Source organism: Enoplosus armatus, chromosome 4 (assembly GCF_043641665.1).
Source record: "Enoplosus armatus isolate fEnoArm2 chromosome 4, fEnoArm2.hap1, whole genome shotgun sequence".
NCBI lineage: Eukaryota > Metazoa > Chordata > Actinopteri > Centrarchiformes > Enoplosidae > Enoplosus > Enoplosus armatus.
Window position 1 is genome coordinate 26,899,327 of NC_092183.1, and position 24,397 is coordinate 26,923,723.

The 24,397-nt window shown below is 46.1% G+C and overlaps 1 protein-coding gene across 1 annotated transcript in view; it reads right to left on the minus strand.

Annotated features, from left to right (window-relative positions):
* Positions 1 to 24,397, minus strand: part of LOC139283861 (citron Rho-interacting kinase) — a 33,502-nt gene that overhangs the window by 2,529 nt on the left and 6,576 nt on the right. Inside the window, exons 3-34 of the mRNA XM_070903910.1 lie at positions 22,967 to 23,146; positions 22,731 to 22,784; positions 22,523 to 22,576; positions 21,531 to 21,671; positions 19,769 to 19,894; positions 18,956 to 19,051; positions 18,624 to 18,740; positions 18,301 to 18,410; positions 17,501 to 17,675; positions 16,702 to 16,899; positions 16,531 to 16,584; positions 13,553 to 13,750; positions 10,986 to 11,179; positions 10,249 to 10,384; positions 10,055 to 10,159; positions 9,677 to 9,817; positions 9,221 to 9,340; positions 8,751 to 8,994; positions 8,503 to 8,661; positions 8,320 to 8,343; positions 6,681 to 6,851; positions 6,034 to 6,214; positions 5,345 to 5,433; positions 5,158 to 5,262; positions 4,647 to 4,816; positions 4,217 to 4,261; positions 2,426 to 2,506; positions 1,741 to 1,876; positions 1,316 to 1,455; positions 1,141 to 1,233; positions 538 to 646; positions 128 to 256 (exon numbers count right to left, since the gene is read on the minus strand). Of these exons, the coding sequence (XP_070760011.1) occupies positions 128 to 256; positions 538 to 646; positions 1,141 to 1,233; positions 1,316 to 1,455; positions 1,741 to 1,876; positions 2,426 to 2,506; positions 4,217 to 4,261; positions 4,647 to 4,816; positions 5,158 to 5,262; positions 5,345 to 5,433; positions 6,034 to 6,214; positions 6,681 to 6,851; positions 8,320 to 8,343; positions 8,503 to 8,661; positions 8,751 to 8,994; positions 9,221 to 9,340; positions 9,677 to 9,817; positions 10,055 to 10,159; positions 10,249 to 10,384; positions 10,986 to 11,179; positions 13,553 to 13,750; positions 16,531 to 16,584; positions 16,702 to 16,899; positions 17,501 to 17,675; positions 18,301 to 18,410; positions 18,624 to 18,740; positions 18,956 to 19,051; positions 19,769 to 19,894; positions 21,531 to 21,671; positions 22,523 to 22,576; positions 22,731 to 22,784; positions 22,967 to 23,146 (4,075 nt within the window). The remainder of the gene's footprint in view (positions 1 to 127; positions 257 to 537; positions 647 to 1,140; positions 1,234 to 1,315; positions 1,456 to 1,740; positions 1,877 to 2,425; positions 2,507 to 4,216; positions 4,262 to 4,646; positions 4,817 to 5,157; positions 5,263 to 5,344; positions 5,434 to 6,033; positions 6,215 to 6,680; positions 6,852 to 8,319; positions 8,344 to 8,502; positions 8,662 to 8,750; positions 8,995 to 9,220; positions 9,341 to 9,676; positions 9,818 to 10,054; positions 10,160 to 10,248; positions 10,385 to 10,985; positions 11,180 to 13,552; positions 13,751 to 16,530; positions 16,585 to 16,701; positions 16,900 to 17,500; positions 17,676 to 18,300; positions 18,411 to 18,623; positions 18,741 to 18,955; positions 19,052 to 19,768; positions 19,895 to 21,530; positions 21,672 to 22,522; positions 22,577 to 22,730; positions 22,785 to 22,966; positions 23,147 to 24,397) is intronic.

Genomic DNA, 24,397 nt, shown 5'->3' on the forward strand with positions numbered 1-24,397 from the left:
AAAAGCGGGTCAACACTATATAATATATATAATACACTTTTGTGTTCATGCTGGCAGTGATGGTCTGTACTGTCCGATCACACCGACGGCGCTTTACCTTCCTGCAGCAGCGTGCAGACTGACTCACCGTGAAAACACAGCAGGTATTCCTCCTTCTGCATGCTGCTGGCCACCTGCATGATGGCGATGGGGAAGCTGTGGGATGAGGCGGCGAACACCGCTGACGCCAGCGACACGTCGTTCTTGTCCAGGAACTCTGCAGCGGACCAATCAGAAGGCCGGGGTCAAACACTATTTCAAAACTCTTCACAAATTAGGACAGCTTCAATATCGTCCGATGAATCTTAGCTGTTATCCTGTGATTATTATGTATCGTATTATCGTTGTTATATTGTATATATATATATTGCGTATCTGCAGGCCACAGTCAGACCTCGCTCACAGACAGGAAAGGAACATTATAACGACAGCAAGATACTTCGATCCTCGTGTGGGCTGAACTACACATTGTACATTATGTTCATGTTCCGCCCTCACCCTCGAGCACGAACTGCTTCATCTCAATCTCGTAGAACTTGTTGGTGCCGATGATGATGCTGTAGCTGGTGAGGTGGACGCAGCTGCAGGGCTCCAGAGTTTCGATCTCCTGCAGGATGAAGAACGGAGACGTGAGTGACAGACAGCACCGTGCATTGGATACAAGAAACTCTAGCGATGGCAAAAGGCTTATTATTCTCTATTTATTCAAAATAACAAAACAACAACATAAGAATGAAGCGATGTGATCCTGACTATTTACTACTTTTATACTTGGAAGGACATCCAAATATTCAGCCTCAGCTCTGCTGTGCTGCTCTTCTGTTTTGGGGTTAAATTCAGCCTCCATGGACATAAACTGTGTAAATATGTCAATATGTTTTTTAACTTTAACTGTATTGCTTTTCATTTTGTTGTTACGGGATAAAACCCCAGACATTTGTGTCAGTGAGGTACAGGACATTTTGATACAACGTGTTCTTCATACAGAGGTTGTAGTGGTGTGATGGGTTTTAGAAGCAGTCCACTTTGCCCGTTTTTCATGACACGTCTCTCTATTAAGCGTACGGTGGACACGTGGAACAAACGGCTCAGACTCCTTACCTTACGAATGCAGTATTTGTTGAGACTGTCGTTGTAGCGCAGAATGGTTATCTTGTTTGGCATTGCAGCACATATACAAGGCCCGTTGTCTATCTGCAAAGAGAGCGCAGGCGTCAGACTCTAAAGTCAGTTACGTTTTTTTTTCACAGACAAAAAAAGAGAGAAGAAGACCTACTCTCCCTGCAGCAAACAGATGGCAGCCCTTCACCGTCTCAAAGATGTAGGGAGCCAGTTCAGACTGGCTGGGCAGGTGGGACTGAGCCAGAGACTGCTTCACCCTCTTGATCTCCACCAGACACAACGCCCTCTCGTCTCCTGCAGCACACAGACAGACGTCACCGTGCTGTCCTGTGTGACAGGATGGATCATATCTACAAGTTCCAACGACATTAACAGAACGGTAGCGTGGCCTTTCGAAGTTTTTAATGATGAAAAATAATTGCAGCGCCTCAGTTATATGCCAATTTGTTAAAATGGCAGCTAGTTGTGGCAGGAGACACTGGCTCCCTGAATGGAATGAACTAAAAGTCTAGACTCAAATCCCGCTGCTCGGTAGACCCTTATCATCTGAGCTGAACGCGACAAAGCTCGACCCCTCACCGACAATCATCAGCAGCTTCTCCTGCTCTTTGATGACGTGGATCTGAAAGACCGATCCCAGGCCAGGGATGTGAGTCAGAGAGTTCTTGATAACATTCAGGGCGTACAGACCCTCTTCGGAGCCCACCAGAACTACCTGCGGCGCAGCGAGAAGACACAAATCATTAAGACAAACATAATTAGGAGACAGCTCAAACAGGGGCAATGTGGTGGCATCTGCTCTGTGCTGCATGTGCCCTCATCGACTAAGATCTTTCTACTTTTCAACACAACTGCTACTGTGGGGGAAGGTGTTTTCTAAATCCAGTGGTTCCCAACGTGGGACCCCCACAAGGGGTCACGAGATCAATCCAAAGGGTCGCAAGGTGATTAATAGGAAAGTGAAGCTGAAAAACATATTTCTTCTTCACAAAGTTATGTTTATGTTTTGGGACTTTCCTCTAATTACTGGATAATCTCAAAATTATAATAAAGCAAGAAAATGTAAATGGTTAAAATGGTCACAAGTGTGCAACCAGTGACAAGCAGACATAACTTTGTTTAAGGGATCACAGGCTGAAACATTTGGGAACCACTGCTCTAAATGACCAAATGTCTAAAATCAGCAGATTCACTATTTTAAGAAATGTTGCAGTGAGACAACACGGCCAGTACTCTCCAATAAAATGTGATTGACAACCGGTACCTGATCTGTGAGGGGGAGGGTGCAGTTAATATCCAGCCTATCGTCTCCCTCCAGCTTTAGGAGAGAGTTTCCTAGAAGCTTCTGTAAGAGCAGAGAGAGGTGAGGGGTCAGCGGGGTCTCGACCTCAACATGACCTCAGGGGGAGGCAGCAGGGGAGCAGAACAGAGGGGAGGGGCGGGGGGGGCAGAGGGAGGGGGGCTGGACGGCTGCAGGACTGTATGCAGGTTAGTAGTGTCAGAGGTGGGACCAAGTCACAAGTCAGCGTCCAGTTTTGAGCTCACAAGTAGAAAGTGAGTCTAGTCGTTGCATTGTTAACCCCTGAACCACCTTTAATTCTGGACCTCGACCAAACAGCTGAGATGTCCACTTACAGGTAAAGTACACGTTCAACAATCTGCATACAAGTCTTTAATTTGAGAAATGAAACATTTTACATAGAACACAAACATGAAACATGTTGAATACATAAACTAAAAGGTTAACCAGTGCTCATATTATATATTATATATGAGGATTTCCTGTTCACTTCAGTGTGGACACAGTGAAGTCATGGTTGTGTGTAAGTGTGGCGTTGTCCACTCATTATTAACAGTATTATCAGCATTACTGGCCTCTTTAGTGACAGTATTTTCATTAAAAACAACAATTCATACTGATATAATAATTTCCACAAATATACAATGGAATCACATTCGATTCATCATAGTGACAACAGTTTATCATCAGTATTCAATGGCAATATTCAGCTTTGGTAAAACAGAAAAGGAAAAAAAAAAGAAAAAATATATATTACAGAGAAGCGTTTCCCTGCCAACTGGAAACTCCTGCCCGGGTAAAAACCGCAGTGCACTCTGGGGATTTTAGTTCTGGGGCTTAACATGCTTAAGCCACGGCACATAAGCACAACACATTTTTAAACAAGATATCACAACTCAAAATGTGCTCGGTCAAACGGCCTTTACGGATACCAGATTCAATGGAAGAGCCACAGCTAAACTTCAAGTTACATCAACGATAACAAAACATTTACCGTTAGCTTTTGTCAGGTCACGCTCGACCAGGAACTGACTTTATAATCTTTATAACGCTGTTTTGTCAAAATGTATTCAATGACGAGTGAGGTTTAATAGCACGAGGTACCTCACTCTTGACTGGCTAACCTGAATGTACCTGTAGATGAGCAGGCAATACCAGCATGGGAAATCATCATCATCATCATCATCATCATCATCATCAAGTCAGATGTTATACGATGGAGCAAAAGATGAAGTAATTTGATACATGTGATGGTCAAATCTAGCCCCTCCAAACTGTTTCTGTCACCCAGTTTGCGACACAGGCGAGTCAGGGTCACGTGACTTGAGTCCCAGTCTCTAAAGAGTGTGCAGAGTGGGCAGCAGGGACAAAACACAGACGGGTACACGGGCAGGTAAAGAAAAACACCCCACTGTCTGATCCCCGGTCCCCCTGGACAGGACAGCTGAAGAGGATCGACCCAAAGATGATCAAACATCTTGGTGAGAAGTTGTGTACTGCGGTTATAAAAACAACACGGGGGGGGGGGGGGGGGGGGGATATTTCAGCAACATTGAAACCATTACATCAGCACAGGTAGAGTGTGTACAGGACATGACAGCGTAGCAGAGGAGAGTGAGAGTGAGGGGTGGGGGTTGGGGGGAGGGGGTGATCAACCAACACAATGACAGACACATGCACTACTGCGTGCCTCGTGAAGGATATGCAGGTGTGTGCATGTGTGGGTAAGTCTTACGTCTACGTCTTTCTCTTTACCTGGACCAGAGGAGACAGAACCATTTGTCTTTTGGACACAGCAGCCTATGTGTGCAATGACACCCAATGGGATGGGCAGAATAGAGCAAATCAACAAAACGTGCCCATATACCGGACATACAGTGTGGCACGATGAAAAAGCAACAAACAGCAGTGAGAAAGACAAAGAGAGAGAGAGAGAGGGAGAGAGAGAGAGAGAGAGAGAGAGGAGAGAAGAGGGGGACAATTAACGACACAGAAAAGTGAACTGGGGCTCATCCATTAAAACCTAGGTCTTAAAATCATGAATAGCCCCCACACAGTTAAACAGCCGGTTTTTACGACCACGGCCGCAGACAAGACAAGCCTTTTATGATTTGAGTCAGCAGACATGGAGGACACAGAGGGCCAATGGCCCCGGTCGCCCCCCTCCTGCTCCAGGGATACTCACTGCGTCGGCCTCGGCCTTCTCCCGCGAGGCTCGCCCCGCCGCCACCACGGACTCCATGACAGCCACCCAGCGCTGTTTGTCTGGGAAACTGGGAGCCATAAAGTAAACTGACTGTCCAGGCCAGCAGGGGGTGTGACAACGGGACTCCAGCTTCAGGACGTAGGGAACATCTGACACAAAGGGAACATAATTAAGGCTTCAGAACTGATGCGCTCTCTCATTTGAATGCTTTCTAGTTAATCATAGTGAAATCAAACTGTGCTTCATTTGGCTGGGACTCTGGGGGACCCTGTAAATGACCCCTGGGGGTCTCCGAGCCAAACTAGGAGAACCATAACTCCTCTAAAATACATTTTTAAAGAAGTACAGAAAATGGCTATAAAGTCTTGTATTAACAAGACAAAAACATTGAGCACTGGCGAGGAGAATACTGAGAGAAAGTTACAGATGAAGGGGGGGGGGGTTGGATAAAGAGAGACGCAAATCAATGTAACAGCACACTTTATAGTACCTGACTTGGCGGTGTTGGGTAGCTCAGATGCCCCCACTGCTCCATGAACAACCACCTCTCCATCTGACAAACACAGGTCAAACTCCTCCAGCGGCTTCACTGAATCTGAACAACACACACAGAACAAGCACGTCTGTAACTAGAGGTCCTCTGGTAGATCCAGGACTTGTTGCTGTGTGTTGCGCACCTTCTCTGGGCTCTATCTCGTAGATGGACACTTTAGTCCCATCCAGGACCACGTATTTTCTCTCCCAGCCCTGGCCTCGCTTCCCATTCCTGCAAACACACACACACAAGGCCAACTGCATTACTACAAAGCACAGAATGATGAAACGGATGCTGCAGGAAACTCTCCTAATGCCTTTGTTTAAACTGGTTTAAGTACCAGATGGGTGGACTTTGCCAGACAGAACATAACAACGAGTGCCTGAGAGCACTTGCGTTTGGTAACATCAGCCTGCCCGATCAGTGGGAGGCGATGACACAGCCTCACAGTGAGGGAGCACCAAAGAGAAGCTACATTGCTCGAGACAAATACACTAAACGGTGTGAGGGACATGACGGATATACAGCACGGAGTGTCTAAGATGTCGGCCAGCTTCAATGCTCCTTGGCATATGATCCACATCGTCTTAACACTCCCGAGACTATTCTCATCATCCGAATCTGCAGGTTAATCTTTCACCCGTCTGTATGTGTAAATCAGACGCAACATCGTGGGCTGAAAAGCATGCGTGTTTCTGATCGAGATCAGCTATTGTGGCACGTGCGGAAACCGTAGGACCCCCACCCCACGCATGGCCCGCACCCCAATAGGAAGACTGACTGGCATAGAGCGGTGCGAGAAAAGCTCAAACACCGACACCCATCGCTAACCTGGGCTGCTTCATCCAGCCCTCCAGGTGCATGTGTCCGCTGGCCTCTTTGAGCTGCTGGCCCGGGGAGCTGCCTTTGTCCCGACACGGGCCCTCAGACAGGTGCAGGGAGCAGTCGCTGGACATGCCACACGTGGCCGGAAGGCAGGGGGAGCATTTTGGGTGGCACAAAGCGTGACATTCTGAGGAGGGAAACAAAAACAACAACACTGTTGAAGAGAGAGAGAGAGAGAGAGAGAGCAATGCTACACACAAGCTTCTGGCTCCTCTCCACACGGGGGGGGGGGGGTCTGTAGTTAGTGCTGGTCAGTTAAACAACTCAAAACATTTTAATTTAGTATTTTAACTGTGTGATGTTTGTTATGTTATAAAAAGGTTAGGCAGAACAATGGGGAGAAGTGAGCAGCAGCCATCACCATAGTTTCATAATAACACTGCCATATATCATCTGTATGACCACTTCTATTTATACAATAGAAAATACATCACAAAAATAAATAATAGGAAGGCTAAAATGTTAATTATGTTTTTATGAATGGGGCCACCCGTTAAAATATGAACTACAATGTATCTTCATTCAGTTTACATAAAGGCAGTGTGGATCATTTGGTTCAGAGCCGCCCCTTTTCGAACACGTCTGCAACTCACCCAGGCAGGTAGCAGCTTGGCGACCAAAGTGCACCGTATCCAGGCACACGGTACACTTGGCAGCTCTCATGTTGAGTCCCACCGTGAAGCGGTGAGGGGTGTTGTGGTGCACCACCCTCTCTCTCTCCCTCTCTCTGTCTCTCTGACTGTCCTTCAAACGACGGCTATACTCTGAATACAGTCAGGGAACACAGTGAGGGCAGGCGGCTCCAGTACCGTGTCAGGCACATCCATCACTTCATGCCATACCCGCTATGAAATCAGTTCAACAAAGGAAGGGTTCCAAAACAACTGTAAGATGTTGAGCAAAAAGGCATAAGCAAGTAAACTCTGAAGACAAAAATGCTTGGAGAAGAATGTAGATTGAATCATTCCCTTTGCTTTTGCCCACTCTCTGCTGCGTTTTAAAGGCATTATCCAGCCAGGATCAAGTTTATTCACTGTGTGTCTACACACCACTACATTTCCCATAAAACATCTGGTCTCCTGTGAACATGAGGTTCATTTGATGTACATGTTCAAAGCAACTTCAATGCAAATATTCACTTGTAGATAATTATGCAAACATCTTTTGGAATTGAAATACATCGTAAAGCAAACAACTCAGAAAGTTACTGATGATTTATGGATTTTCTGATGTTTTTCTTTCCCATAATATACACTCATAGAGTGCTGCAGGGATGACATGTTTTTGTAGGCCAACCCGGGAAGTTAGCATCGCCCTGGTTCCCTCGACTAAAAGCCAATGGGATTTCTCCATGGGATTTATTATTTATTATTGCAGAAAATAAACTCTGCGGGAAATAAAAGTTTAAATAGATATCGATATATAGACAGATAGATATAGAGTATAAACACAACGGGGCTGTAAAGGCGGACTTGTTTTAAACTTGTTAACAGCCGCCTTTTTGAAGACACATACAAGCTTCATGCTTCATGAGCGGGGCATCCGCTGACGTATGTTATGCCGTAGAACAAAACAATTTCAGGCATCTGACCAAAAAACCCATTGACTTCCAGACAAGGGAACAGGAAGTGCAACTTATTTCCGTATTTTAAGACTCATTCCTGCAGCACTCTATTGTGTTGCTCTTATAGTTTTTTTTATGTCCATTTTACGTTTCTTGTTCTCTGTTTTTATTGTTGTCCTTTTCCTTCTTCTTTCTGTCGCTGTTAATATCAGGTCACACTGACATAAGATTAAGGTAGCTGCTGTTGCAACCTTGACTCTTTCGTAAGAAGAAGTGAGATGGAGTGGTTAATACCTTTAGAATGTGTCAGAGTGTGGGTTCAAACAGCGTTTTGTGCATTGCAGAGTTTATCACACGGTACATCTCTGTTAGTGTATGATGTGAAGTTCAGGTGGGACTGTAGTGAGTTAAAGAGCAGAGCAGACTTCCGCAAATCAGATTGGCTAAGCTTCAGCAACCAAGATAAAATGCTTCAGATTTCTAAAGCTGTGCACTGAAAAGGGGGGAAAATTTACTGACCAGCCTGTTGGGACCTCACTTTTTTTTCTTTTTTTTTTAATAAAAAGTGCAGAGCTTTTAAAATCTGGCTTTTCAAGGATGTGGATGAGGCAAAAGTAGAAGAGAGATAAGAGACCAAACTGCAGAAACCGCGAGTTTGGACGACTTACTTTCAAAAGTGACCCTCCTTCTCTCTGAAAGGTGTGTGAAAGAAAAAGGATAGTAAGAGCTTCATGAAGGATCCTTTGTGACTGATTTAACATGTGTGTGTCTACGGTAAGGGCCAGAATGTGTCAAGCATGACGCTATAAACCTGCATGTAACACTTGGGTAAACATCATCCCTCCACTCACCCTCAGGTGTGGCAGTCTCCTTCCTGCGTCCAGAGTTGGAGGGTGCCAGGTTGGTCGGGCCCTGCTGGTGCTCAGGAGACTTCACCATGGCGGACATAATCATCTGCTGGCGTGCTGTGGCCGGGTTTGTAGAGTTACCGTGATCCTTATACTGGAGCGCTGGGGTTGGAAGAAGAAGAGGAACGGCATGCTGGGTAAAGTGTTGTCTATGTTAGCAGTTTACTGTTGCTAAAGTGAACAGGTCTCACCTTCCTCTCTCAGAGAGCGCAGCTCCGCTCTCATCTTCTGCAGAGCCTCCTCCAGCTCGGAGCAGCGGGTGCGCTCTTTGTCCAGAGCCACCTTCATGTCGCTGTACTGCAGAGGCACCGGCTGGATGGGGGGCACGGGGGAAGCCTGGCCTTGACCCTGACCCTGAGCCTGGGCCTGGGCCTGGGCCTGGGCCTGGGCAGCCATGGCAGCCAACAGGTCCTCTCGACGACGCCCGAACAGACCCTGAGGCACAGGAACCAACACCGCCGTCACTTGTTTTAAACTTACTTACTTTATTTCTGAGTCTAATTCAGTGGTGATAATCTACAACTCTGTCTGGTGGAGGTTGTAACAACGAATCATCGAACACATCATATTAATTCAAAACCCCTTCCAACGACATCCAAACCGGTGTAGGAAGACAAGGCCATTTACAATCAACCCAATGAGATGTAGAATCCTGTCTGACCTTTTTCTTCTTGGAGCCACCGTGGGCCTGGGACTGGAGGAAGTCTATGAGCTTGGTCTGCTGGGTGATGGTCCCCTCCATTTTCACCTTCTCATGGGAGTACACAGCCTGCAGGTGGAGCTAAGTGAACATCACTACCGCCATGAATTTCTCCTCAAGTACTTCACTTCACACAGAGAGGGTGACAGAGAGACAGAGAGGAGGGAGGGGGGGAGTGTATGCTGTGGGGTAAAACAAAGTGTGTGTGTGTGTGTGTGTGTGGGTGAGGGGGGGGTGTTCATGTGTTTTTCACTGTTAAAGCAAAGTGACAGAACAATGGGGGAGAAACAAGACTGGGAACCTCATAATCTCTCAGTAGAGTTTTTTTTTCCTGATGTTATACATTAGTACATTTATATATGTGTTTGTGTGTGTGTGTGTGTGTGTGTGTGTGTGTGTGTGTGTGTGTAGCAGCACCTGGATGTTCTCCAGCTGGTATTCCAGGTCAGTCCTTTCTGTCTTCAGCAGGTCGGTCTGGTCCAGAGCGTCCTGCAGCCCCTGGGTCAGACGGAAGATGTGGGTCTTCTGGGCATCCATCTGCTGCTGCAGCTTCTCTTGCTGTGGAGGTAACACAGCTGTCACATTGCTGTCAGATGACCTTGCCACTCACGCTTCTCCCAACTGACAGCACCAACCAAACCTTTCAGCACGGTTTGACATTTGTTACCGTCATCTTAACATGAAGATGTGCCGTAATAAGCACAAAGGAAACATTTCAACATCTACGATGTGTGCGTAACGCAAAGGAAAACGACAGCAATCACACTGGCATACGTGTGAAACTCCAGAATGTACCTCCTCCAGCAGCCTCTGCTTCAGATCCCTCTCGCTCTCCAGCTTTTGCTGCAGACTGCGGGCGTTCATCTCCAGCATGGCATGCTTCTTCTCCAGATCATTCAACTGAGAACAGACAGCAGCAAGAGCCTGCTGTAACATGTGCGCAGCAACTAAAAAGTCAAATGCGTATTCGACAGTGTGGAAATGCTCACAGTGTCGGCGAGGCTCTCAGCTTTGAGTTTCTGGTCTTTGAGGGCCTGCTGCAGGGCCAGGATCTCAGCTTTGTGCTCCTTAACTGCCTGCTCCACAGCCTGGCGAGACTCAGAGTTGCGCTGCTCTGAACGAAGCCTAGAGCATTCAGAAAACCATTATACACATTTTAAGTGTCTTCCAGTTCAGCTATGATGTACAGTTGTTATTGGAATAAAAAAAAAAATCCAGTTTCATGTACCCGTGTGTATATGCATGTATTTCTACATGGTTTCAAAGCAGAGAGTCTACAGTTCTTCTAGGGGGTTAGTTCAGAGTAAAGGCTTGGGTTTACAGTTAAAGGAAAACACGCCTTCTAAATTCTATCTGTGTTTTGATATGCTTTTTGTGTACCCAGTTCTCATCACCCGCCCCGCCTACACCGAGTCCGAAAATAATTTCATATATTTCCCAGAATACCTTTTGACGAACCCTAGAGAATATGCCCAAACCTGTTGCATTCAGTGTGTGTAGGCGGAGGGAGCCAGATCCAACAGCAACAGCAACATTCAGAGCAAAACGAGAGTTTTTATTTCCAGTCTAGAAAACAGAAACTCATAACCCTCTCTCAAAATGTAAAATGTCTTGTGGTGAAACTATATCATGGACTACTGAAGCCTATTAATCTCAATTGTAGCTCCACTACAAACTGTGTGTGTGTGTGTGTGTGTGTGTGTGTGTGTGTGTGTGTGCTCGTAACCTGTTCTGTTTCTCCGTGTCCAGCAGTCTCTGGATCTCCCTGGTCCTCCTGTCAGCCTGGCTCTTCTCCTCCTCCAGCGTGGCCCTCCAGGCGTCCCACTGTCTCTCCTTCTCCAGCAGCTCGTCGTTCAGGGTCTCCAGCTCCAGGACCTGCTCCTCCAGCATGGTGCATGTGGTCTTCAGTGTCTCGAGGTTCTGGTACGGAACAGGATTTAGATTAGAAATACCTCGGTTTGATAACCAAACTGCAACTCTGGGAGGCAGTGACAGAGTGCTTGTGGTCCCACAGCTTGGGGTTTTAGTAGTAGAAGTATTCAGACCCTTTGCCTACGTAAAAGTAGCCCTAATTTAAAAATACATGTAATACTGGAGTATTATTATCTAAAGGTACTTTAAGTGTGTCAAAAGTAAAAGTCCTCACAGTGCAGGAAAATGACCCCTGTCAGTATATTATTATATTATCTTATTTTATCTTTATTGGTGGTGCTGCTGGCCGACAGGGAGCTCATTTTAACTATGTTACATACTGTTGGGTAGTTGATCTCTCACAATTCATCGTGTTTGGAAATTACGTATGTTTTGTGTGTAAAATCTACGTGTTTGTAAAATGTGCAAAGTAACTAGTAACTATAGCGGTCAAAAGTAAATGTAGTCGAGTAAAAAGTGCAATGCTTCTCTCTGAAATGTAGTTGAGTAAGAAAGCATATACTGTACATGTAAAGGAAGTACTCATGTGAAGTTCAAGTACCTTACGATTACTGTACTTAGGTACATTGAGTAAACATACTTAGTCACTGTAAGCTTAGTCTTCTCTCCAGGATTATAACCTGCTGCAGTAGCGCAAGGAAGACTCGGGGCCCCGCAAGGGAAGTTTCAGCACGGCAAAATTCAATGCACATAAAACAGAAGCTCCAAAATGACATTACGCAAAGACGAGATGTCCACTCCCTGGCCTTTCTCCCACCAGAGCCCGTTGGTCACAGGCCATTATGCAGAAAGGAGACAGGAACCTCTTTCTTTCCATGTCAGACATGGAATTCAAGCCGCCACGGCACTTCCACACACAGGCTTACGAGGTGCATTTGACGGCAGCCTCAACAGCATCCCAGGAGTTTGACAACTGACTGACCATGTGAATGACCTTCGGTTTAAATAATAACCCCAAAACTGCATTAAAAAATAAACAGCACCAGTGCTCTGTGGAGTTATTTACACGCCATGTTTGGAGCGGTTTTCTATGTTATTCCCAGGGCCTACACAAAGCGCTGTGTTTCTGTCTTCGAACGCACTGCTTGAGACAAAGCACGGGGGAGACAAATATAGCCTGCGCTGGTGCTGCAGCAACACCAAGGCCCTCTGAAGTCCAACGCTTCCACAGCTGACACGACCTGGGAGTGATGGGGATGACACATCCCTCCCACACGCCACCCCATCCCTCGTCTATGACTTCCATCGCTGGTTACACAACCGGCAGGACCGAGAGCGCTGCTGGACACCCACACACGCATCCTCCCACAGGGGCTGCGCACACACATCACACAGCCTCCTCTCTCTCTCTCTCTCGCTGCATCCAGAGTACAGCACATAACAATACTGAGATATTCCCAGGGTTTCTCTTGCCTGATTTACACTTAACACTGTCAGAGCCGGGAGAGATGTCTAGGTCACCTGTCAAAGGTAGTGTGGAGATATCACATAATGCGAGTAAGTGAAAACCTGGTGTCTGACTGGCTGTGAGTGGGAAGTGGGCAGGGGGAAGGGACCTGCACTAGAGGAAGGAGTACAACTGTCTAAGAAAACAGAAAACTGTTGGGGTTTTTTTGCTTGTTTTTTTGTTGTTGTTGTTGTTGTTGTTGCAAAGTTTTCAACTAATGACAGCTGATATTTTGTGGTAATTTCATGCAGAAATATGAAAACTACTAGACTGCAGTGGAGACATGTTGTCATGCTCAGTGGTAAGCACTGTGGCTGTAAAGAGCTGGGCTCAAAAGTCAGCTGTTCGATTGTTTGGGTGTTTACTTGGTGATCTAGCGACCCGTCCCAGTTATGACAGAGGATGAACGGATGTTTCTCTGTTCAAATAAAAGCAGCACTAACAGGAGCACTGCGTGTGGAATCTGATCAAAACGTCCCATTACAAGCCATTTCCTGCGGAGTTTTCTTCTGTTACTCACCAAGACACACGTGTGTGTTCTGGGGTCCAACCAAGGTGTTCAATGCACTCCTCATAAAACCTTTGCAAAAGCAGATCTTTTTGCTCATTTTGAAACCTGCACTGTTTACATTCATGTCTGCTTGCCAGCAGTCTCCTCCGCTTTGCTGTGTTTCTTGGTGCATTAGCGCCACCTGTAGGTCAGTTGAATAGTGTGGGACTGTGTAGCAGGTGAAAACAGTTTGACAACATGACTGGCTCAAAACTGATTTTTAATGAGAGACCAGCATCAGTCAATTCAATACAACGTACCAGTTTTGCATAACTGAGCACTGCCTGTCCACCTGACTTGCCTTTCTTTGGACTGCTGAAAGGAACCCACATGAGCAGGGAAATGACATGTAGCAGCCAGGTACCTGCTTCTGGTTGTTTAGGTGCATTTCGCGGTCGGCAACCTCCCGACGCAGCCTGTCCACATCCTGGCTGAGCTGCAGCCGGTCTTCTCTCTCGTCAGAGGCCTCGTCCAGCTGCTTGGACAGGTAGAAGTTCTGGCGGTTCAGCTCGGCGTTCTCCTGGGTCAGCGTGGTCAGCTGCTCCTCCAGATCTGTGATCACCTGCAGGAAGTCAACAGGACACTCAGACTGGCAGTTTGAAGAGAGGACGATATACAGAGTAGGTGCTCTGCACCCAAAGTACATCAACCAAGCAACAAACAACTGCTAATAAACTAGAATAATAATAAAATACATCCTTTTCTTTATTCTTGTTGACACACAGACTGTGTAAAAGGGTCTGGAAAAGGTCTCTATTGTACTGTTGTGTACTCAGTGTACACAATAAATGTACATCACGTTCATTTCACAACGTACACGTATGAAAAGGCCAGGCTAACATTGTGCATAAAGGCACAGCATTGTGCACGTTATTGCTCATCCACACAAAAAACACTTGACCTAACACCCCACACAGTCTAAACTCTGCTGCTGCATTATTACATGATGCAGATATCTGGGTTAGTGATATAATGCAGTAATCATTTTGGCATGATATCGAGGCTACTTGTTTTGGAGCGAGGAAGCAGGCTAATCATTTCATCAGCATCAGTCTGTTCCCTTAATCAGCCGTGACTGCTGTGCTCGCTGTAGGGAAATGAGGGTTAGAGGCTGGTAAGGCCGCCTGTTAAGAGCTCCTTATTTTCAGCTCTCATGGGAACACCACACCACGCAGAACTTCCAGGTGGCACGGGGAAGGGGGGGGGGGCAAAGCTTTTAAGTACATAAATTAGCTGTCTGTTCTGTCCTGACTCAGTGCTTCTGCTCCCCCGAGGCACGGGGACTGACAGCAGCAACTAAATACTTAAGGCGGGGCGAGGAAGTCAACGCTGGAATAGATGCAGTGGTGATCTGGCAAGCCTCTATGTTTACTCCACTTGCCTGTCACCCCCATCTATAGAGCGACTTGCAGACCTGAAGTAAATCACATCCGGGGCTTTGCATCCTCAACATCGCTGAATACAATTTGCTCAATACTATTTGTGAATGCTGTGGGAGTGCAGCAAATAAAAAGCTCAGTTAAAGAGGCGCTAAATCAGTCCCACGGTTTCCTTGACTAAAATGAACGTGACGTTTACTGTACAGTGATGGTACAAAATAAAGAGGAACATCTGCTCTCTCCAATGTAACCACTTCTTAGTGAAATCATTGCTACCTAGATATGTGTGACTGATGTGGATAAAACTGCAGTATATATAGATGTAATGGTAGTTCAAAATGTATGGATGAAATAACCAGATGGAAATGTCTTTTGACTAATGCTCATTGATTTACATTTCCCATAATGGTCAAATACAACTAAAGATATTGAAAGGATAGCTCCCTCAGTAGAAACAGTATGATCAAATCTCTCTACATCTGTCATATAGCCAGATTCTAATGTTAGCTCTGTGAAGATAGGATCTAAGCAGGAAGAATGAGCTAAGAACCTACTGACAGCGTCAGTATTTCTACAGTCTTACCAGCAGTCAGCAAATTGACTGCAGTCTGTTGATTGTGGGATGTTTTGTGAGCAAAGTTGACCTTTTTGGCCTGATGATGGCACGGGAGGAAAGCTGTGTCCCACATGGAAAGAGTCCATCCTTTGAGGGGACAGGAGTGTGCTCAGTATATTTAGAGCAAATTGACACTTTAGAGTTTGATATGTCTGTCTGTGCAAATGGAAATAAAGGCCTGGTGTTGCTGTTGGTGCTGGGTTAGATGGAGCACGTACTGAATTTACTGACAATTTGCCCCGTAGTTGTCAAGATATGTTCCTCCAGTCCAAAGTGTTCAACGGAAAGACCAACGGACAGACCAACATCGCAGGGCTTAGCAGGGCAAAAGAATAGAGTGGCATTTCGAGCTCTGCTTGTTGCAGAATTTGGCTGTGCTCGCCTGAACATGGGCCAGCTGAATCTATGGACAGTGCTTACTGAACAGTTTGCGAGTGGGAGGATCGCAAAAGTAGGGCAATGGGATAAAGGAAGACCATGATGGTCTCAGTGTTTATTCAAGGTACATGAATTTGAAGGCACTGAAACCCCTTAAATATGACAGCATGTTGCTCTTAAGGTCAGTGGGACACCAGGGCTCCACAGTAACACCATCCCATGTTGGATCGCCACATTAAGATGTATAAAAAGGTGGCTGCTATGGAGCAGTAGTTTCTTGAAGCATCATTAGTGGGTTGGCTTCACATGATGCCTCATTATCAGAAGCTCTGGTGACAAGATGCTGTGAATGTTGTGAAAGAGAGAGAGGACATAAATATCTCTGCACACATGGAAAGGAAAATGATCAAACGATGACAAATTTCAAGCTCCAACTTAGTGTGTTAACTAAACCGCGGTCTGCAAGAGCGGCAAACAAAAAGAACTGTTCCAGCAGGTTTGGGAACAGTAGCTCATTCAGTTGTTAACGTGCACAATGGGATCACAGAGAGCAGTTCAACTGAGAATGAATTGACCAACAATGTAAAAATTGGTGCCTAACAACAGCAATTCTCACTTTGACCATTGACACAATGCTTTGGGACAGCTTTGAAAACATCCTACTTTTCACCAGCCGGCAGATGACGTAAATAGAAGCAGTTACAATTGTTATTTCCACAAAAAGGACCGCAAAAAGGAAGAGTGTGATGAAATGGAGAGTAGAAGGGAAATATGTTTTTTTAAATGAAGCCCAAGAATGGCAGAAACACATATGGGCCGACACATTCTGGACACTTTAGGTTGCTAGTTATGTGTGATGATGTGTGATGATTCAGCTGGCGTTTGGTGTCAGAAGAGCTATTCTATTCCTGGAAAGAGTGAAAGAGCAAAAAGAAAACGAGAACAAAGGGAGAGGAGTGAACAGCTTACCGCACAGCTGTCTCTCAAAGCATCAAACTTGCGCTGTATCTCATCTCTGTGTGCCTGGCAGGTATGACACGAGGAGACAGAGACAGATTTCACTGAATTATATAACATCAAAGGAGACATGGTCTTCAGAACTCCTCTACTCTACTCCCTCCCTCTCTCTCTCTCTCTCACTCTGAGCACAGTGATCTCCTCCTCAGCCTCTGCAGTGGTGTCCTCCAGCTCACTCTTGGCCTGCTGCAGTTGGCTCTCCAGAGCGTGGCGCGCCGCCTGCAGGTTGCTGATCTGGGATTCGCGCTCCTGCAGGGACAGGGTCAGCTCTGTCACCTGGCGCTTAATCTCCAGCTTCTGCTCCTCATGCTCCAGCCCGATCTGCAAGGGGAGACGGAAAATGGAGCCATCCAGGGTGAGGGAGGAGGAGGAGGAGGAGGCGGAGGAGGAGGAGGAAGTGATTCACTGACACTTCACCTCGTCCGACTCCGCCTCGATCCGTTGTGCTGCTCTCCTCCGTCACGTCTGAATTCAAAATAGCAATAGCAATGTAATAACACATCTGCACTGAGGCAATAAGGTTGTTGATCAATCAATCCAGATGTGGATTTATAGCCCATAAAACCTTTCTGAAGTATTGTATAGTAGAACATTTCAAAATAAAAGTCTCTCACTCAAGCGAGCGGCTAGAGCCTATATATGTAATCATTTAACAAACGTTTTATGTGCTGCATCTGCTTCCACGTGGGGTCATGATGCACTATGATTATTTCCTCAACATATATTCAGGAGAGCAATTACACACAGGTGTGTTTCCACTATTTGGAGCCAGATAAGTACAGACGGAAGAGGCCTAGTGCTCAGCTCTATCTATCTAACATATGAAGGTTATGTGTTACGCTCAGAGACGCAGATTCTTTGTGTAAATACTCTCTGGTCAGAAAGCCTGTATTCACACGCTCTCCCAGTAATACCCCCTCACCTCTCGAAGCCTGGTCTCCAGCTCCAGCACACGGCCCTTGTTGCTCTGCTCCTGCTGACTCATTTTCTCGAGATGCTCCTCCAGTTTGGCATTCTGGGCCTCCAACTTCCCAGCCTGCGACTCCAAGTAGAACTTCTGCTGGCGAAGCTCTGAGATCATCTCCTCCTGGGCTTTCCTGCCAAGACCACACAGATAGCATGAGTGCAAACAGTTTAACAGGAGGCAATGCAGCCTGGTATATATATATATATAGCCCGGGATGTTTTATTTGCTCCGGCGAATGCGTCTGGCCCCCTCCCATTCAGACAGATTTCTATCCATCCTGATTCTGGTTCAGGCCAATCACAACCGTTTATCTAATATGGGGTGGGTTTCAGCGCAGTGGAGGCATTTAACAACCAAGATGGCGGCCGCTGATGTGGAACGTTCCGAACCTGCAATGGGTCAGTATTGAAGGAACTGGACGGTAGTTCAGGTTACGTACAAATGGCAAGTGTTGACTTCTAAATCGTGTCATGCCAAACGTCTGTGTATTATGTTGAACTAGAAGCCATTTGAATTGGATGTTGGAGGTAGCTACCTGACGTAGCAGCCTACTGCTACGCCACACGTTCCGTTGCTCTGATTGTAACCAGCCTCTTGCCCTTCATCTTATGCCATTAGGACTGAAGCAAATATTGCACTTGGGACAATCAACTAAAGGCCACAGCTGGATGGAGATTTGGAGAAATTTGGAAGTTGTTCTAATGCTTTTAATTGCTGTCAAACAGAATAACATTGTTTTGTGTATCAGTACTTACATGTTTTTCTGGGTGTAGATGCTGCTGTTGGCAGCCAGCTTGTTGGCCTCAGACAGCTCAGCGATTCTCTGCTCCAGGCTGTTCATCTTTGAGTCCATGGCATTTATGGTCTGAATAGAGATCGTAGACAGTGTAGCTTGTGTTTTAATTAAACATTCAGTTAGATTTTCGCATCATCGGCTTTATCTGGGATCAGATCATGGCTCATTATTTTTGTGCTCTACACTAACCCACCCGAGATGATTCCAAACAAGAAATCTATGTCAGTGTGATAGGTGTTAAAATACTAAAATAGTGTCGCCGCCAAGCTGGTCAGTTCTTACCGCCTTCTGCTCACTGATGATGCTGCACTTCTCCTGCACCTCCTCCTCATATTTGCTCTGACTGGACTCCAGCATCTCCTTATCAGCCATGTCCGCCTTCATCTGGGCCTCCAACACCTGCTCAATGCCAGGCAGCCCACAGAACCATAACCAGGATATCACTTAACAGGACAGAGAATGTGAAGATGACATACTGCAGATCTCCCGAGCATCAAGCACACCCACAACTCAACCTCAAGCATGGCCCGCCAAACATGGCGCAGAGCACGTCAGGGTAAACCTGCCTGCAGTTTTACAAAGTGCCAAAGAATCTGGGAGTTCTGAGATTTTACCTTTATCTTGTCTTCATAGAGCTTCTCCTTCTGCTTCAGATGGGTCTCCAACCGCTGGGCTGTGGCTTGGGTCTCTCGCAGATTCTCCTCCAGCGCCTACACACACACACACACACGCAAATATGTTATGTTAGTGATGCTTCCTGTTGGCCATTTTATGTAGTAACTCAGCTGCAGCTCGCCTTTGTCACTATGGATGTAGGAAGCAAGCAGGTGTTAATACGCGTGAGACACAGTGTCATCCATGTCAATGAGGTCAACCCGACCGTCTCTCAGGAGCCACTCTTTGTTGACCTTTTTCGCTGGAAACGCACACGTGGAACTAACACACAGCACTCAAGCCCTGGAACTGACACACCTACTACCTGCATATTCAGACCTGGGATCAGGTTGAAGCTGGGCATAGGTGTGCAGGGGATTAAGTGACGTGACCAAACTCTATGGACTAATAACAATCATAATTTGTATAATTATATATAGAGTGATTCGTATACTTGGCCCTACCCTAATGTGTCACACAAACACAGTTGGAACACGCCCATAATCAGGTAAACTAATTGAAAGCACTTGTGTGGGTGTATCATGGTATAAGGGCTTTGAAATGAGACGTGATGCTACTTATTGTACGGGGTAACTTTGTGCATATAGAAATAACATCCAGTTCATCCATAAAGGTAGTGAATGATAAGAGGGAGGTTTTTCAGAAATATTATGTAAAATAGCACTTCCTCTGCAACGATGACAATGAGCTATGTTTATCTCACACCTCCTCCGATTATTTTAGCTCCGCACACGTGGTGAAAGGTGGGTTACCAGAATCTTATCCGCCATCTGCTGAATCTGCTGGGCCTTGCTCTGGGCCTCGTCCTTCAGCTTGGTCTCGCGGCGCTCGACAATCTCCAGCCTTTTCACCTGGTTCTCCAGAGTCTTCCTGCCATCCTGCACACGCGCGCACACACACACACACACACACACACACACACACACAAGCGTTAAAGGGCGTACAGAATGTTTCTTTTAGTTTTTAAATTGCAATCTCAGGGCAAAAGATCCACAGTCCACAGTCAATCATAGCACACTCTGTAGAAATGCTAAGTAGACTTAAGATTTCCACTTCAAGGAAGAATTGATGATGCACTGCAGCAACCGCATCCGTTTGGCTTGTTAGTAATGCACCTCTGCAATGTTTATATCTCATTATTCCAAGTTCCCCACAATGGTTCCAAAGAGCCCATTTGCATTCATGTGTGATGGTGTGAGAGGTCTTCGGAGCTGTGTAAATTTGACCATATTTGCGTTTTCTTTCCTCTGACGCTCCTTTCCAAATGAACCTATGCTAATGACCAAATTAACATGTCTAGTGCTTGATGTGAAGTCAATAACAACCCCTTGCAAAAATCAAGTATATGTAACTGTAGACACGAGCAGGAATGAATACATAATGTATACACACACGTATATCTACAGCAGCATCATATTAAAGACGACTGTGTGAGGCCACCGTGCAGTTCTGACCTATAAACAAACAAAGGGTTTCTGAGACAGATACTTATGAGACAATGATGAAGATGATGAAAGGTTTGCCTGCTTGTATCTGCACTCTTGCACACTAACTGAAACCTGCACACTTTTCCTATATCTGTTTAGCAGAAACTTGATTTAAAGAGTAATTTAAAGGGTCCAAGAAGCAGATCCAATAGCAAAAACAAAACACTGGAGCTCATAAGAGTGTTAAGTTACTGAAGTGCAGTGAAATAAAAAAATGCACCATTATTAAAAGGCATTTCCACAGCTATGGATCTTTTCTTTTTGTTAAATCTAATATGTATGAATGTTAAGGCATTCACAATGTACCCAGTGAATTTGGCCTGTTTAACAGTTTATCTGCATTACAGCAGAAGCACTGAGCCGCCCGAGAACCAATTCTCGAAATGTCACATGCAGACTGATTAGCTTCATAAGACCAGCAACAATAACTGCCTTTCTGTTCAGGACCACAGATTGTCTCCACACAATGAATACTACTTTGTTAGTCATTTGTTTTCTCAATGCATGCATCAGGACTGTACAACTTAATGCACTAAAGGCCTCATACTCTGCTGTGATGTAGGTGAAAGTCTGAGACTATGCTTGTCTGCAGAGGCGCATCAATGTTTATTTATTTCATCAGCTTTGTTTAGTTTTACCCTGTGTGCTTTAAAAAAAAATGGGACAGCGAGGTAGCTTCACAAAGCAGGAAATACTACAAATCGCATGACATCACATAATGTCATCACAAGTGCGTTTGCTTTTCAGACTGTGCTATCTGACATGCTATCGTGCCGTCACAGCACAAGCGTTCCTCAGAAGGTGCAAAAACAACATGTTTACGAGACAACATATGGGCCCTTTGTGCTTAGCAGATACCCAAGCCAGATTTATTCATGTAACACAAGAGGTTTGTGATGGCGCGAAGCTACAAATGACAGAATAACAGGACGAAACCGGCAGGAGGCCAGGACACATATATGCTAGGCTGTGTGTGTGTGTGTGTGTGTGTGTGTGTGTGTGATACCAGAGGTGTGTGTGTGTGTACCTCAGTCTCACGGAGGCGTCTCCGCAGGCTGTCACTGGAGTCCTCCTTGTTCTGTAGCCTCTCCAGGTCTCGCTCCACGCGCTCTTTGGCCATTCTCATACTCTGAAGGAGGTCTGTAGCCTCAGCACTGGCCTTTAACGACTAAAATCAAAAAGTATATGTTCGCACTTGTTATTTACACACACTTGAATGTAACAGAAAGTCTATATTAATCTCTAATTTACAAAACCTCATGTCCAAACCGATACAACATGCCACTGTAGACTGTTGATTAACAACTACATCAATGAAAAGAATTGAGTCAAAATAAAAAGCATCTGAACACGTCGCAGTATAATAATTGTGTATAATTAAATACATGAATAAATGAATCAGTTATATATGCAGCTGCTTTGCCTGCTCAGTATTCCAAGCAACACTGGTGACACTAGGTTACAATATAATATAAAGCCACAAAGGAATCATTGACATCCTTTTAAAAACAACTTCTGTATATTGCTAATATGAAATCCTTCAACTTCACTGAGTCATTTTAAGAGAGACAGTCCTACCCTGCTGATTATTTCATGAACTAGCTTGCACCGAGTCAGAAGTAGACCTATCCCAAATGTGGGCTCAGTCAGCCTTGAATATCAGCAGCAACAACCTCATGTGCTCTTGGCAGAACGGATGGTACTTTTAAATATTCATTTCTAGGAAAAGACAATTAGGATGAAATTATCTTTACTAATGAGGCAAAACTGTTTGATTGCTGATAATTAAGCAGTAACTCCAGTTTGAGAAGACAGCTTAAATGCTCTCGGGCCATAAACCAAATCTGACTGTAGGCCGCAGTTTAAGAGAGAGAGAGCGAGAGAAAGAAGGAGGTCAGGGAGGGTAAAGAAGGAGTTTATACAATCTTCTGAAAGTGTAAAATGATGTTACATCTCTTGCATTTGGGAATGCACGCTCACATAAATTATTCATTCATCTTCCCAACAAAAATATCCTACCTTGCCGAGCTTCTCTTGAAGATCTTGGATCTTTATCTGCTGCTCGGCACTGGTCTAAAAAAGAAAAACATCGTTATGATGTGTAAAGATTGATCCTTTGTTGTTAAAGTCACTTGAACTTATCAGTGTCCTTATCTAGACATATTTTCTTTTGCAGTTCTCTCCAATCACAGAATCTCATTTCAGTAAAATGAACTTCATAAACTACCTTCTCCAACTTGGTCATCAGGTCATCTGCTTCTGCTTTGCCTTGCTCTTTGGCCTGTGAAGACACGGGAAACTCTGAGATCCCTCCCGGTGATGATCATGGCAAGTAGACAGTAAGGTAGAACCTCATAATGACTACAAGTCAGTTAAATGTGATATGTGTTATACATTGTGTTACACTCCAATACAGAATATGAGCAGTATGTAACGTTCGGGATCATTGACAGCTTTAGTTACGGTGTAGACCTTCTGCATCCGATGCTGGTAGTCGGCAGTCTTCCTCTTCAGTTCCTCGCTGCTCTGCCGAGACTCTTTCAGCTCAGCCTCGTACAGGTCGCTACGGCGACGAGCAGCAGACAGGTCCTCCTCCAGTTGTCTGATGGAAACTCGCATCTCCTCCAGCTGGGCATGATATTCCTGCACAAAGAAACCATAGAAACCTCCGGATAAGAGAGGAGAGGAGGAGGAGAGGAGAGGACAGGAGAGGAGGAGAGGAGAGGAGAGGAGAGGAGAGGAGAGGAGATGAGAGGACAGGAGAGGAGAGGAGGAGGAGAGGAGAGGAGATGAGAGGACAGGAGAGGAGAGGAGAGGACAGGAGAGGACAGGAGAGGAGATTAGAGGAGATGAGAGGACAGGAGAGGAGAGGAGAGGAGGAGGAGAGGACAGGAGAGGAGATGAGAGGACAGGAGAGGAGATGAGAGGAGAGGAGAGGAGAGGAGGAGAGGAGAGGAGAGGACAGGAGAGGAGATGAGAGGACAGGAGAGGAGATGAGAGGACAGGACAGGAGAGGAGAGGAGAGGAGAGGACAGGAGAGGAGAGGAGAGGAGAGGAGAGGAGATGAGAGGACAGGAGAGGAGAGGAGAGGAGAGGAGGAGAGGAGAGGAGAGGAGGAGAGGAGATGAGATGAGAGGACAGGAGAGGAGAGGAGAGGAGAGGAGAGGAGAGGAGAGGAGGAGGAGAGGAGAGGAGATGAGGAGGAGAGGAGAGGAGATGAGAGGACAGGAGAGGAGAGGAGAGGAGAGGAGAGGAGAGGAGATGAGAGGACAGGAGAGGAGAGGAGGAGGAGAGGAGGAGGAGAGGAGAGGAGAGGAGGAGGAGAGGAGAGGAGATGAGAGGACAGGAGAGGAGAGGAGGAGGAGAGGAGAGGAGATGAGAGGAGAGGAGAGGAGAGGAGAGGAGGAGGAGAGGAGGAGGAGAGGAGAGGAGAGGAGGAGGAGAGGAGAGGAGATGAGAGGACAGGAGAGGAGAGGAGATGAGAGGAGAGGAGAGGAGAGGAGGAGGAGAGGAGAGGAGATGAGAGGACAGGAGAGGAGAGGAGGAGAGGAGAGGAGATGAGAGGAGAGGAGAGGAGGAGAGGAGAGGAGATGAGAGGAGAGGAGAGGAGGAGAGGAGATGAGAGGACAGGAGAGGAGAGGAGAGGAGAGGAGAGGAGAGGAGGAGGAGATGAGAGGACAGGAGAGGAGAGGAGGAGGAGAGGAGGAGGAGAGGAGATGAGAGGACAGGAGAGGAGAGGAGAGGAGGAGAGGAGAGGAGAGGAGAGGAGAGGAGGAGGAGAGGAGAGGAGATGAGAGGACAGGAGAGGAGAGGAGGAGGAGAGGAGAGGAGATGAGAGGAGAGGAGAGGAGAGGAGGAGGAGAGGAGAGGAGATGAGAGGAGAGGAGAGGAGGA